Raw genomic sequence first — 16,320 nt, forward strand, 5'->3', positions numbered from 1 at the left:
AAACAAGAAAAAAAAACAACAAAAAAAGGAGAAAAACAATTTAAATATTGTTTCTGTAGTGCGGGCGATTCCGCCCGCCATTACACTCAATGTAATTTTGACTATACGCGATTTCTGCTGACTGCGGAACGTAAACCCAGTGTAAGTTGAGACAGACCTGTATTGCAGAGAGACAAGTATCCTAGGGGAGCTAGGAGAACTATGAAAAATTCATAGGAGCATGCAGGAGGCTGGGGCCTGCACTGTTGGTATACAAAGAAAGAAATAACAGGAGGCAGACAGAGGAGTGCGGCCTTGGGTGATGTAGGAGCTGTTTAGCCAAAAGAAGGTTAAAATGAGAAGTATGAAAACCTGCCTAGAAGTATGAAAATCTAGCAGAGAAAGGTATAACATGATCCAATGACTGGAAGCTGAAGGTAGGCAAATTCAGACTAGAAACAAGGCATACATTTTTAACAGTGAAGGTAATTAACCATTGGAACAATTTACCAAAGTGTTGTGGTGGATTCTCCATCACTGACAACTTTTAAATAAAGACTGGATATTTTTCTAAAAGCTCTGTTCTTGGAATTATTTTGGGGAAGTTCTATGGCCCATGTTATTCTGGAGGTCAGACTAGATATGGGGTTCTCCAACTTCATTGCCCTGTGACCCCCTTCTGACAACAAAGTTACTACATGGGAGTGGGGGCACAGCCTGAGACCTGCTGCCTCAGATGTGGGGAGAAGGGACTGCAGCCTGAGCCCACCACCCTGGGTGGAGGTGGAGGTGGAACTCGGGCTTGGGCTTCAGCTTCAGCCCCAGGTCTAATGCTGGCCCTGGCGACCCCATTAAAATTGGGTCGTGACTCACTTTGAGGTCCCAACCCACAGTTTGAGAACCACTGGACTAGACGATCACAATGGTCTCCTCTGTCCTTGGGCTCTATGAATGCACATAGGCTCTGATACTGTAGCCCTTACTGCACACAAATCTCACTGAAGTCAATGTGATCTCTGTGTGCATAAGGGTTGAAAGATCACACCTTTAATGCATCACTTAAATCAATGTACATAATACAAGAAATTATGAAGTAGCCAGAATGAAATTTGAAAAGAAAACAGTATATTTTCTAAAATTACACCTGAGAGAGCAACATCCTATTTTTTTAAGTCCCCCTGAATGCACAATTACATTTTAGCCCAAATTGTTTCCAAGACTAACAGCAAAATGACTTAAGGCTATTTTTTCTAAAAGATTACATACTTGTCAAGTTTCTTCTGTAATGCAGCCAAAAATTCATTACAATTTACAATGTTATCGGGCAGCCCAACATTAAAAGCATGATCTCTTGCCATGTGATTGAAAAGAAAAGACCTACAAAAGATATTAAAGAACATTGGATATATCTGTGTAAGCATGTGAGAATTATTGAGTTAGTGCTTTACCATACACTAATTGCATTAAAATGTAGACAAGCCAGCATCAAATAAGCAGCAATAATAATGTTTCTGTTGCTAGTAGGGATGGAATTAGTTTGACTTACTGAAGTAGAAAATTTTAAATTTCAGCCCTACTGCATGTTTCAGTAACACTTCAATTACTTAGTCCACATGCATGAAATCTGAGCCGCTAAATGAAAACTACAACTCAGTTTTATTTTTGACCCATATTATTATTATTACAGTTCATCTACTAATGTGTACAGGTGTTTTAAGAAACATGATAAGAGGTCATTTCTCAGCTTGCTCTCTGCTGGTTATCTAACAAAAAATTTAAGGCTGTATTTTCAAAAATACTATATACTTCTCAAGTTTCTTCTGTAATGCACCCAAAAAATCATTGTGATGTAATGAGGCCCTGGTGTAAGTAGGAATCAGGCACTATCTCTTTGGAATGGAAGAAATTAAGCAAGATGCTCCCTATTAGGGAACTTCCTTGAAAGGTCACCTCTATTTATTTTTTAATCACCATCTTTTAAAAATATTTAGGGAGGATTTCCATTTAATTTTTAAATTTCATGCAGAGGGCTTGTTGAAGTCCTTCCACCTTTCATTAACAGTTCCACTTCTACATACATTTATTCATATGACGATTCATATTTCCTTCTTTTATATATTCCCATGCAGCTAGACAAAATGACTTTCAACTTCCATCTGAGGATTATTAGATGACGATCCCTTCAAACGCTGATATTTAGCTTGTCAGATCTGGTTTAAGACTGTTTCACAGACTCCCAATCCCTGGGCTGAACAACAATTCCAGCTCTTTACAGTATAGGATACAGAAGTCTGGTTCCAAGAATCACATCAGAATCCTTCCCCGGTTCCAGAGCCCTACTGTTATGCCACTGAGCTGGCTTGAGGACATTTTGAAACAGCGTCAATGAACAGTTAATTAAGAGGAAAACAATAGTAAATACGCTCAAACTACAAACCTGTTTCCTGTGAATTCTTTATCGCAAAACATACATATGCTATGAAAGCTTGTATCATTTCTTTCACGCTGTTGTTGCTCCAGAATTTCTCTCTGCGTAAATAGAAAAAGTATTTGAATATTCAACCTTAAAAAAATAAAGAAAGAAAGAAAGTCTAGCTAAAATCATTCCACCAAGAAATATTATTTTTTGGACTATTGTATCATGTCATATCTTAATCATTAATGCACAATAATGAGAATATGCAGCTGAATCTTGTAAGTTAGAAAGATTTCAACAGTATACATAATGGTAGTGTACAATCCAGAGAAGCTCTGAAACTCAAATAATCCAGTACAGATTAGACGGAAAGAAATACCATTGACAATGAGTTATTTTCCTCAACTGTTTAAATGATCTATCAAGGAATATATTAACTGGATTTACCTTAAGGCCCAAATTTAGAGCTGGTGTAAATAGGTGCAATGGAGCTGTACATGTTTACGCTTAATTTAAATTTGATCCTCAATGTTCTGACATAAGCACAGATAAGGTGAGGACATTTTTAATACAAACAGCTATCATAAAAGTAGTCTGAGTTCCTACTAGTAGTTATGGGGTTAAAGCAACACACTGGAAAAGTGAGGCCTGACTATCCTTGCCATTAGCCTCATTTGATTTAGAGTGACAGGCTGGAAATTTCACAACACTGTGCTCACAGAACTTTGCTAGCAGAAAAACAACAACAACAAAAAAACCCTTATAACAAATCATATTGTGCCTGAAGATAATTGTTATGTTGTTTCAATAGCAATACGGTAGTTATGCTTGAGGAGGCACTTTCATTCTATGCGTTTCAGGACCATAAAGTTTGTCATCTTCTGGAAAACTTAACCCTTGGGCTAAAATTTCTCATCCTTTTTCTCAGCCCAAATGATGTATTGGCAAGGTGCTCATTCTCTGTGCAGAGTGGAGCTGCTGCATTCTTTAGAGTGCTTCCTCTGTGGACAGCCAGCTCTGCTCTCTGGAGAGTGCAGGGACTGTGACTTGACAATGCAAAGTAACTCAGTGTATTCAAACCACTTTCTCAGACATAAACTAAGGGAAAATATTAACGTCTTGCCATATATCCTGGAAGCCAACAAACTCAAATGTTATTGGATCAACAGGTGAAACACATTCGAAGTGTAGAGCCTCACTGAAAACACCCTGTTTCCATCTCCTCAGGGACTTGTCAGAAGTGTCTTACAGCTAATTTCAACTGTTGGAATGAGGCATGAAGAGAGAGAGACTGATTGTCAGGATACAAAACACATATCGAGATCAAACATTTTACTGCCAATAAGAAGAAACCCACTCAAGAATTCCAAAACCTCTTTTTGATTGCTTAGCAACTGGGACAATAGTGTCTTCTTACTTGCAGCCAACCAAGCCTCTCAGAGGTTGCAGATAGTACATATCAGCAACCTCGGCTTAAGATTCTGTCACATCAAAAAGTTGCAAAATTAAAAGCATTCACCACATCACACCATTGAGTTATAATATCTTTCAAAATCAAAACCATGCTTAATAATGACTACTTCAAACAGGAAGGGGATGGAGAAAGACAGAGATGACCTGGAGGTCTAAGGTGAAATGCCTTCCACCAGACTCCCTAAAACCACCAATTCACATGTCACCAGTGCTGACTCCTGAGGCAAATAAATGGAGTACAGTACAATATAAATGGTGGGGGTCCGTCAGAGGAGACTATACGAAATGAAAAGGCCTGTCTGCTTTCCATGGACACAAAATGTTCCATAGCATTTCATAGGATTCACACTGGTGTCTTTGGTCAACATGGTCCTCCACCCAGTGTTGTGCCCTATGATGTCTGGCTACTAGCACTATAGAACTTTTAAAACATATCGGTTGGGATCTGTTAGAATGAAAGATGCCATGTTCATTTTAAATGTTTTAATTAAATACAAGATTTGAGTTAAAAAAAAACAGAATGAACTTCCTAGATAGGTTCCTAACTGTACTGTACTACTAGGAAGACACTGTTATGTAATATTTGATGGTTAGCTGGATAACTCATGATTCTCACCTCACATAAAACTCCTTTTTCTATCTCTTTCAAAAGGTAATGTACTTACTATTCTGCAGCACAAATCTCTTGTTTTCCCCTAGATAGGCATGTTTGGCAGCTCAAAGGCATTATTTGAAGATGTGAGATATAGCCATTAATACAGCATCACTGTTCTGATATTTCACTCGGAGTTTTTAAAAATCTCATTCAAATTATCCAAACAAAGTATTCACTTTATCATTTTCTTTTATTATTCATTGGTAGAAAGTTACTTTTAAAGCTGATAAGTGCATTTAGTGCTTACAAAGGTGAGGGATTAATAGCACTGACTTGAGTCATGTATAGTGAGAACAAGGAGTTGTGCAAGATTTCCCTACAACTCTGCCAATGCACCCTGTTTTACAGTCCTGGGATTCTGCTTAATCGAGAATAGTGATTGTACCAAACTGTGTAGCAGTTCTGTGATCTGCATGAAGAACGACTTTTTTGTTTTGTTTTTAAACTTTGTGACCAAAGCCAAGGTTTGAACTCAGGTTATGAGGAAAAGCATTGGCACAGTAATTCATTTCACCAGCTGCATTAAGTTCTGAGACAGTTTTAACTCTTCAAAATATATTTCTGCAATTAAATATGCGTACTGCAAACAGAAGTACACAAAATATTTTAGAAATTTAGAAGAATGTTCCAAGACAATTTCAGCACACTATCATGTCAGAGTGATGAATGTTTGGGCAATGGAAGTTACTGGAGGAAAACAGGAGAGAACAGATTACAAAATAAATGGAAGTTACAAAACTACACAAAATAAGAATAAATAAAGATTTCAAGCACAGACAGAAATGGGTAGAGTCCAAGATGTCAAAACCAGAATTATTATTTTCAGGTAATTAATTTACAATATAAATGCCAAGCCCACATGACAAATGGCAAACATATGGATTTTAATGGAGTCCCCCACCCCTTCCTCTTCATCAGTACGTTGTATTAAAGGGACAATGTCAATCTGCAATCTAATCAATTTCAAAATATGAGTTAAAAGTAACATCCCCAAGTCCCCCAGCCATTTTTTATGATTTTTAAACTGCCTCTCCCCTCTGTTGCTGAGGGAAAGACCCACACAAACAACATGGGGAACTGACTAAATAATTATACAGATTAATATGTACAGATATACATGCAAAGTGCTATCAAATGCAATGTTAAATTAGACAAAGAATTTTTTCTAATCTCTTTGTGACTGCAATCCTACATGTAGCTTGTAAGAAATGTAACAAGTTTCAGACAAAAGTAAACATTTTTAGATAGTAAATTCTTCGAACTATGTGTTTATACTGAGATTAGCACAACGAGGCAGTGATCCCGAGTGTGGCGTTTGAAAATTAGCGTCACACAAGTAAGACGACAGTGACAGCAGAAATGTGACTTAAGTTGATGGAAACCTTTTATGCCCTGACCTTCACAGTCTATGCATAGGAAAATTCCTGGATATGTTTCCCTCATCATCTACAAACGAGGCTACAGGTAAAAGAAAGATGCAAGTGATATAGAACATCTAAAAATCACCTTTAACAAAGAAGCTAATGTATTCAAAAGTTGCCAATAAACATTTTCAGTTCCACTTCCACTTCCCTCTTTTCTTGGTCTTCGTGAAAAACCTTCCTAAATCTCCTACTACATATTGCTCTCTATAATGCTGATCTGCCAATATGGAAAAATTCAACCAGATTATGAGCTAATGTCCACTTTCCATTTAAATGGAAAGGATCAGAATAATAGCATATAACTGCAGAGACCAGGGCAAAAGTCTTCAATTGCACCATTATATTAAACTGGGAATACAAAAGAAATTTGATCACTGAGAAGAAATGTGAAATTTGGAGGTTAGAAAATGTCACTCTTACATGATGCTCCAGTTGAGGTTGTGAGAAGTCCAGAGTCTCTGGCATAAAAACTGCAGTCTCCCCCAAGGGAGTCTGAGAAATTGCAAGTGTTTCTCTTCTTGGCAGCATTGTTTTGGTAGGAATTATCAGCTTCTCCCAGAAGCACTTAAAATAGCTTTTGTATGGCTAGCAGATTACAGCAGGTCTATGAATCAATGACTTTTCCATGTGGCTCAAATGCAATAGACCTGACCTTAACAAAAGGTCTAGGAATTGTTGAATTAGAAAAGACAGAAGGCTCAGACTAATGAAAAAACATGTGTCTTCTTATACTCTCCTTCTTAGTTCTTGGGATAGCACTGAATGCCTCAAAATTCTAAAGAAAGAGCTTCAGAAATTCTGAAAAACAGATCTTGACAAGCATTGGGAATAGGGGACAGAAGGTCTGTCTAAAAATGTAAATTACCTTATTATAGAGTCTGAGCAAATTGCAATCATTAATGGATTTTATCTTCAGAAGGATTTTATCCCCATTGTTACAGATGGGGAACTGAGGCACAGGGTACACTCAGTAGGACTAGGTCACACAGGGAGTTTGTGAATAGAGTAAGAATTCAGCTGTTTTCTGAGTCTCAGTTCAGCATCCTATCCCCTAGACTACCCAATTTCTAAAGTTGTGGTTAAAGCAAAGGAATGAAGGCTGTTCCTGGTTCTTCCCCATTAAGACCACTCTGTTCTTCTGTTTCCCAGTTAATAAAATAACAATACTTATCCTCCTTTGTAAAGCCCGTAGGAGAGTAGAGGTGTTATTACTGTTATAGGCCTTGATCCTGCAAGAAGCACTCTGGCCCTGATCCAGCAAAACACTTAGGCACGAACTGTTCTGTTGTTAAGCATATGCATAAAAGTTTTCTTGGAGTGGGGCCAGATGGCTCTGAATCTTGCAGGTTCTAGCCCGTCACATGTAATTAGATATGGCCCCTCAATCAGTTTCTCTCTAGACTGAGGCCATGTCCACTTTGAAAGTTTGGTTGATGTAAGCTGTCAGCGAAAGCTGCCAACTTCTGTATATTGCTTGGGTATATGCACTCTTGGCTGGCGCCGTGAGTGTTCATCATGAGTCGGTGTTGAGGGAAAATGCAGTGCACCATGGGTAGATATGCCTGTGAGTCCCATGCCACCATCCAGCACAATGCCTTGTGGGACATTTTTGCAGTGCTTTGTGGGTTACCAGCAATTCACCCAGTGATTTCAGAAAAGTAGGAGCCAAGTTCCCAGAATACCACATTCTCTATCCCATAGTGTTTGTTCCATTCTGTAATTTTCGTGCCATTTTTAAATTCTCATAGTTCCAGGAGCCACTTTTCAGTCTCCACTATGTCTCTGACAGCAGCATGGACCCTTCAGAGCTCAGCATTATTTTATTCACTGCTAATACAGGACGCCCAATTCTTCTGTATTTGCGAAACTTCAACTATAATTGGGTGTGTGAGGAGGAGATGTTCGACGACAATGACTGGATGCCAATGGACAGTGAATAAAAATGCCAGGTTGCTCCTGGCATCAAGGAGCAGCTCCACATAGTGGACCACAGCTTCTGGGCCTCAGAATGGAGTGCTGATGAGTGGGATCACACTGTAATGCAGATCTGGGATGACAAGCACTGGCTGCAGAACTTTTGGATGCGAAAGGCCACATTCCTGGATCTGTGTGCCGAGCCTGCCCCAGCATCTCCTGTGCAGGCACATTAGAATGACAAGTGCATTCACACTGGACAAGCGAGTGGCAATTGAACTATGGAAGCTTGCAACACCAGACAGCTATTGGTCAGTGTACAGCATATAGTTAGCTGTCATGGAACAAGTTCTTATTGTAAAAAGTGCCACCCCTACTGGGAAATTGTTTTGAAGTCCATTTGTTTAAATATACCATGTTTCTCACAGAGGAGAAAGCTATTATGTGGTTGTTATAGATAGCTTGATAGCACTTAAACACCCAAGTCAGCATCAGAGCCCCATTATGCTAGGCACAATACAAATGCATAAAAGTGATTGCTCTGAAGAGCTTATATTCTGTCACCCTTACTTACAATGGGAAGTAATTTACTCCTTGAATTGACTATTGATATCCATGTGTCTGCCTGAACAAAAAGGTACTGCTCAAGATTAGCAAGGGTGGCAGAATCTGGCCCTAAAGAATAGTGATTAAAATCTTCACAGGAAGAACACATATTTTAAATCAAGATCCCCCAGCAGATCTCTCTCAAACTCACCAGCAGATCTCTCTCAAACTCACCAAGTACCTCTATGTCTAGTGGCTTTCTGTTTAAATAAAAGTTACATTTCACTGCAGACTACTCAGAGAAACTAGCTGTCTATTGCTACAGGCAAATGAACTACGTAAAACAGCTTCTAATTAAAAAAAATGCAGAGACGGCAACAGGAAGTTATTGGCACGTTTTACACTTAATGAATAAGAGTGCACTGCTATAGTACTTTAAGGCACAGACTAGAATTGGTGAGATGAGATGCAATAATAGTCAGCCATTCTCTACCAGTCTGGCAGAGAAAATTAATTGGCAGGTATTCGTAACACCAGGCTAAATTGTATTCCCTGTTGCATTGGTGTAAATACTGAGTAACAGAACAGAATTCAGCCCTCTGTCTACAGTTTCAGCAGAATGTGCTTTGAATCGTGTATTGTGTTTATGACTGGTGGAGAGAGAAAAGAGGGCTTCAAAGGTGGAAATATAAAATGCTCAAAATTATAAATATAAAAAGCATCACAACACTATGCAAACTTGCAGTTGCTGGCCTACATCTCAGCTTTCATTAACACAGTTGTATGAGAATCTCTGTATCCAGCCCAAGCCCCTCCTCCTCACTAGTCACTATGTCTCTTTTCCCCCACATCACTCCATGCTGTCCCATGAGCTTGAAACAACCTGCTAATAATTGTACACAAAACATCTCCCCTCATCTTCAAATCATCAGTTAAGACCATCTGTATCAATGTTACAGGCAAACAAAATCAGATCAACTTCAGATTTTTAGAGTCCCTGTCATGGAAAGCGAGAAAACCTCGGCCTGAGCATTTTTGGGGAGTGCGAGAAAGAGCAGCTCCACTCTCGGATTTGGGACTCTCTACTAATAGTTTAAAAATAGCCATACAGAGAAGTTGCCAACTGCAAGTTTTCAAACATACGTCACAAAGTGATCCAGAACAGGAGTTGCTTAACTAATGATAGCAGGCATGAAAAAAACCTGCTCGAGAATGCTAAGCAAACAGCAAAGGAATTTGATTAGCTGAGAGAAATTGTTGCTGAGCTCATAAACATAGCTAAGGACAGTCAAGAGAGGCAACAGAGAGGATTTGGCTATCTGCCAGCATATTAGAGGTCAGCCTCATAGCTTGTTTGATGTCCAGAGTAGCCAAACTCCATAAGAAGGGAGACAGTATTTGGTAGACTACTGGGAGAAGTGCAGAGGGACTTTTGAACACTCAAGCATACCAGTTTTTCACGATTCCCAACTTGCCACCAATTTAAAAGGAAACTGCAATTATGCATTTCAAGTATAAGAACCACAAGCGATCAAGACAAGGACAGAGTAGGCCTGTTATTCAATGAGGGGGGGGGGGGAAGACAACAACAGAAAATGTGGAAATGGCAGAGGTGCTTAATGACTTCTTTGTTTCAGTTTTCACCAAGAAGGTTGGTGGCGATCTAACATAATGAATGCCAGTGAAAATGAGGTAGGATCAGAGTCTAAAATAGGGAAAGAACAAGTCAAAAATTACTTAGACAAGTAAGATGTCTTCAAATCACCAGAGTCTGATGAAATGCATCCTAGAATGAGTCTAGTCAAGGAGCTTACTGAGGAGATATCTGAGCCATTAGCAATTATCTCTGAAAAGTCATGGAAGATGGAAGACACTCCAGAAGACTTGAACAGGGCAACTATAGTGCTTATCTATAAAAAGGGAAATAAGGACAACCCAGGATATTACAGACCAGTCAGCTTAACTTCTGTTCCTGGAAAGACAATGGAACAAATAATAAGAAATCAATTTCCAAACATCTAGAAGATAATGAGGTGATAAGTAACAGCATGGATTTGTCAAGAACAAAACGTGTCAAACTAACCGGATAGCTTTCTTTAACTGGGTAACAAGCCTTGTGGATAGGGTGTAAGTGGTAGACGTGGTATATCTTGACTTTAGTAAGGCTTTTGATACTGTCTCGCATGACCTTCTCATAAACAAACTAGGGAAATACAACCTAGATGGAGCTACTATAAGGTGGGTGCATAACTGGTTGGAAAATCATTCCGACACTGTCGTTATCAGTGTTTCACAGTCATGCTGGAAGCGTATAATGAGAAGGGTCCTGCAGGGTTGGTTTTGGGTCCGGTTCTGTTCAATATCTTCATCAATGATTTAGATAATGGCATACAGGGTACACAAGTTTGCGGACAATACCAAACTGGGTTGGGTTGCAAGTGCTTTGGAGGATAGGATTGAAATTAAAAATGATCTGGACAAACTGGAGAAATGGTCTGAAGTAAATAGGATGAAATTCAATAAGGACAAATGCAAAGTACTTCACTTAGGCCTGGTCTATCCTAGCCTGTTATTTCGGAATTAGCCGAGTCATTTCGAAAAAAAATGATTCCGTTCACATGACCAAACGGGTTTTTTTGATTTAAAGGGCTCTTTAATTCGATTTCTGTACTCCACCTAGGCAAGTGGAGTAGTGTTTAAATAGAGATTGCAATCCTGGGTTAAAGGTATTGTGGACACAAATCGATGTTATTGGCCTCCGGGAGTTATCCCAGGATACGCCCTTGTGATTGCTTCGGTCAACACTCTCAACTTCAATGCACTAGCCAAGTAGGCAGGAAAAACCCCAGGAACTTTTGAATTTCATTTCCTGTTTGGTCACCATCAGCACAGTCCACCATCACAGGCGACCACGCAGAGTCCACCATCACAGGAGATCACGCAGTTCCAGATTCGCAGACAAGCCCCAGCATGGTCCGAATAGGAGGTAAAGGATCTCGTCGCATGCTGGGGAGATGAGTCTGTTATGGCAGAACTACGTTCCAAAAAAAGAAACAATTGCCTACGCTAAAGTCTCCAGGGCCATGACGGAAAAAGGCTACTCCAGGGACACAGAGCAGTGTTGTACAAAAATCAAGCTCAGGCAAGCGTACCAAAAAGCCTGGGAGGCAAACGGGTGCTCTGGGTCACAGCCCCATACATTCTGCTTTTACTGTGAGCTCCATGCAATTATGGGGGGTGATGCCATGGACACCTGCAAGGGGGGAGTTGCACGGAGTGAGGAGGATGAGACATTGGAGGACGAAGAGGAGGAGGAGGACGACGACAGTGCACAGGCAGCAAGTGGGGAATCCATTTCCCCCCTAGTCAGGAACTAATCTTAATGTTGGATCCAATAGCCTCCCCTCACTCCCAAGGCGGGCTCCTGTTCCATGACCCTGGAGAAGGTACTTCTGGTGAGTGAGAGTCTGATCGGAACCATGCAGTGGGGGGCTGGAGGGGGGAACCCAGCCACACATGTTTACAGTAAATGGCTCATCCCTGCTCTGAGCCTGACCGGAGCTACGCGGCGGAGGGTGGGGGTGGGGTGTTGTTGTGTGCAGTGATCATCCCAGAGAGCCCACAGGCCCTCCTTTTATATGGTAAACCCACCAGGCACTGCTTGCTGTGGGAAAGGGGGCCCAGCAGTTTGAAAGCATTGAAATAAATGTAGAAGAAGCAGAACCCTGCGTGCCCCTAGGGGCTGCCTGCAAGATTAATTCTGTTGCCCAGCTGTGTCTGATAGCTTACTCATACCAAAATGCCCCCTTTGTTCTCTGCAATGTATTTTTTAAAATACTGCTCTCCCCTTTTCTCCTCCCACTGGTGCAGATGTTTCAACGTGGCCCCTATCTGCTCCGTCCCAGAGGCTAGTCCAGATTAGAAGGCGGAAAAAACGAACTTGGGACGACATTTTCGCCGAGCTCATGCAGTCCTCCCGCACTGATAGGGCCCAGCTGAATGCATGGACGCAAACAACTGCGGAGTCCCGTAAAGCATTACAGGAACACGAAAACAGGAAGAAGACCCGTGATGAGAGCAGGCAGGATGCTATGGTCAAGCTGAAGGGGGAACTGACATGCTCCACTGTATGGTGGATCTAATGCAGGAAAAGCAGCAAGACCACAGATTTCCACTGCAGCCCCTGTATAAACAAAATCCCTCCTCCCCAAGTTCCATAGCCTCCTCACCCAGACGTCCAAGAACATGAGCGGGGAGGCTACGGGGATCCACATACTCAACCCTAGATGGTCGCCCAAGCACCAGAAAGCTGGCATATGCGAACCTTTGATTTAGTTTCTGCACTTTTCCTTCCCTCCTCCTCCATCCCTCTACCCCCCCACTCTCAAGTCTACCTTATAATTGCTCTCAATGTGTTGTGCATCAAATAATAAAGAACAGTTTTTAAACAATTTTGACTTTATTTCCTTTCACATATATAGGGTGCAGGTAACTTCAAGAGAAACAAACACGACTGTCACACCGTACCCTGGCCAGTCATGAAACTGGCTTTCAAAGCTTCTCTGATGTACAGCGCGCCCTGTGGCACTCTTCTAATCGCCCTGGCAGCCAGGCGAGTTGCCTCAACCTCCCACCCCACCATAGAAGTCTCCCTCTTACTCTCACAGATATTGTGGAGCACACAACAAGCAGCAATTACAATTGGAATATTGGTTGTGCTGAAATCTAACCAAGTCAGTAAACTGTGCCAGCGCCCTTTCAAACGTCGAAAAGCACACTCCACTACCATTCTGCACTTGCTCAGCCTATAGTTGAACTGCTCTTACTACTGTCCAGGGTGCCTGTGTATGGCTTCATGAGCCATGGCATTAAGGGGTAGGCTGGGTCCCCAAGGATAACTACAGGCATTTCAACATCCCCAACAGTAATTTTCTGGTCTGGGAAGTAAGTTCCTTCCTGCAGCTGTTCAAACAGACTAGAGTTCCTGAAGATGCGAGCATCATGCACCTTTCCTGGCCATCCCATGTTGATGTCAGTGAAACGTCCCTTGTGATTCACCAGTGCTTGCAGCATGGAAAAAGTACCCCTTGTGGTTTATGTACTGGCCGCCACGATATGCCGGGACCAAGATGGGGATATGCATTCCGTCTGTCACCTCACTGCAGTTAGGGAATCCCAGCGCCTTAAAGCCATGCACAGTGGTCTGCACATTTCCCAAAGTCACTACCGTTGATAGCAGCTGCTCAGTGATTGCATTGGCTACTTGCAGCACAGCAGCCCCTACAGTAGATTTGCCCACTCCAAACTGATTCCCAACTGACCGAGCTGTTGAGCATTGCAAGCTTCCACAGTGCTATGGCCACTCGCTTCTCAATGGTCAGGGCTGCTCTCATTATGGTGTATTTGCGCTTTAGGGCAGGGGCCAGCAAGTCACAAAGTTCCATGAAAGTGGCCCTATGCATATGAAAGTTTTGCAGCCACTGGGAATCATCCCAGACCTGCAGCACTATGCGACCCACCACTCTGTGTTTGTTTCCCAGGCCCAGAATTGGCGTTCCAAGGCATGAACCTGGCCCAGTGCCACCATGATCTCCCAATCGCCACATGCCGTGCATCTAAGAACGTCTGTGTCCATGTCCTCATCAGTATAGCAATCGCACTGTCGTCACTTCCTTGCTCGGTTTTGCAGGTACTGAACATACTGCTGGATAACGCGGGAGGTATTTACAATGGTAAAAACTGCAGCAGAGATCTGAGCGGGCTCCATGTTTGCCATGCAATGGCACCTGCATGGGTAATCCTTGAAAAAGGGTGCAAAATTAGTTGTTCGGTTCAAGATGGCTGATAAAAGGTGGTATGTGGTTGTCTTCTGTAGCTTCCACGGGAGCCCAGGACAGCTTCCACCGCTTTCTCCAGATTGTCTGTGTGGCTCTGTTCACGATGGCCGAGAAATAGCAGGGAATTGTTGCCTTCTGTAGCTTTCATGGGAGCCCAGGACCGACAACATGGAAAAAGCGGTGACAGCAGAGTTTGCAGTGGAAACGTGAGCAGAGTTTGCGGCGGAAACTCTGCAGTTCTGTTCATGATGGCCGAGAAATGGTTAGATGAAAGAGTAGATAGAAAGAGGAGAGGACACTCAAAGTGGATTCAACATACCAGGAGACAGGCGGTGCACCATGCTGCACCGTCTGCTGGCAGCATGGCGTCTGCTGTAGCTTTCACGGAGGGAGGAGTGAGTGACACCCCCCCACCCCCCGGAAAAACTCGCAAGAATATTTTTGCCCCATCATGCACTGGGAGCTTAACCCACAATTCCAATGGGCAGCAGAGACTGCGGGAACTGTGGGATAGCTGCCACAATGCAACGCTCTGCCATTCAATGCTAGCCTCGGTACTGTGGCACTCTGCCGAATTCACGCACTTTAGTGGGGACACAACATCGAATGTATGATCTCGATTCAGGAAATTCGAATAAAATAACTTGGAATTAATTTCATACTGTGACGTACCCTTAGGAAGGAACAATCAGTTGCACACATACAAAATGGGAAATGATTGCCTAGGAAGGAATACTGTGGAAAGGGATCTGGGGGTCATAGTGGATCACAAGCTAAATGTGAGAGTCAACAGTGCAACGCTGTTGCAAAAAAAGCAAACATCATTCTGGGATGTATTAGCAGGAGTATTGTAAGCAAGACACGAGAAGTAATTCTTCTGCTCTACTCCACGGTGATTAGGCCTCAGCTGGAGTATTGTGTCCAGCTCTGGGCACCACATTTCAGGAAAGATGTGGACAAATTGGAAAAAGTGCAGAAGAGACCAGCAAAAATGATTAAAGGTCTAACATGACCTATGAGGGAAGATTGAAAAAATCAGGTTTGTTTAGTCTGGAGAAGAGAAAACTGAGAGGGGACATGATAACAGTTTTCAAGTACATAAAAGGTTGTTAGAAGGAGGACAGAGAAAAATTGTTTTTCTTAACCTCTGAGAATAGGACAAGCAGCAGTAGGGTTAAATTGTAGCAAGGGAGGCTTAGGTTGAACATTAGGAAAAACTCCCTGTCAGAGTGGTTAAGCACTGGAATAAATTGCTGAGAGAGGTTGTGGAATCTCCATCATTGGGGATTTTTAAGAGCAAGTTGGACAAAAACCTGTCAGGAATGGTCTAGAGAATACTTAGTTCTGCCTTGAGTGCAGGGGACTGGACTAGATGACCTCTCAAGGTCCCTTCCAGTTCTATGATTCTAAGAAGCTAGCTGCTCGCAGAGGTATCAGGGATGCAGGAGGCATCTGAGGATGCCATGTGAGGAATGAGCATGGGCAAGGCTGGAGTGTAGGATTTGGTGTGACCACCAAAGATGTGGCATAGCTATAAAATGGAAGTGGAGTCTTTGAAGACATGACAGTATTTTCAGCGACCCAGTGATTGCAAAGATCAAGAAAGATCAGGCTAAAGCAAGGAAATGCTGGAGGCAATCCTTGAGATACTGAATGAAGAACAGTAAGTATTGCTAGCAGCAACCACTTGGTGTTTTTTGATCACACTAGGATAAAACGGATATTTAACCCCCCATAGGATTCAATGCCCAACTTATGTGTCACAATACAACTTGCCCTATCTACACTTTAAAATATGTTAAATAAAATGTATTAGCTAATATATCTTAAAAACAACTTTTATCCTACTGTGGACAAACCCTTGGAGACAGAAGGTTTGAATTCAGAAGCAAGGGAAATCATTGGAAGCCATATTAGTATCTTTTCTTTTGTACAACTCCACACAAACCTATTTGCCAGCTGACCCTTAATTGTTGGATTTGTTCAGAGGCAGAGGGCTTCGCAAAGCAAAATAACTGTTTAACTTGCAAATCAACACTCAGATTGGAGCAAAGGGAAGTGAAAAACTGGATGCCT

The 16,320-nt window shown here is 41.9% G+C and overlaps 1 protein-coding gene across 1 annotated transcript in view; it reads right to left on the reverse strand.

The window, feature by feature from the left end:
• Positions 1-16,320, reverse strand: part of ZNF277 (zinc finger protein 277) — an 85,390-nt gene that overhangs the window by 23,522 nt on the left and 45,548 nt on the right. Inside the window, exons 5-6 of the mRNA XM_050936284.1 lie at positions 2,417-2,508; positions 1,246-1,356 (exon numbers count right to left, since the gene is read on the reverse strand). Coding sequence (XP_050792241.1) covers positions 1,246-1,356; positions 2,417-2,508 — 203 coding nt within the window. The remainder of the gene's footprint in view (positions 1-1,245; positions 1,357-2,416; positions 2,509-16,320) is intronic.

The sequence above is a fragment of the Gopherus flavomarginatus genome, chromosome 1 (assembly GCF_025201925.1).
Source record: "Gopherus flavomarginatus isolate rGopFla2 chromosome 1, rGopFla2.mat.asm, whole genome shotgun sequence".
Taxonomy (NCBI): domain Eukaryota; kingdom Metazoa; phylum Chordata; order Testudines; family Testudinidae; genus Gopherus; species Gopherus flavomarginatus.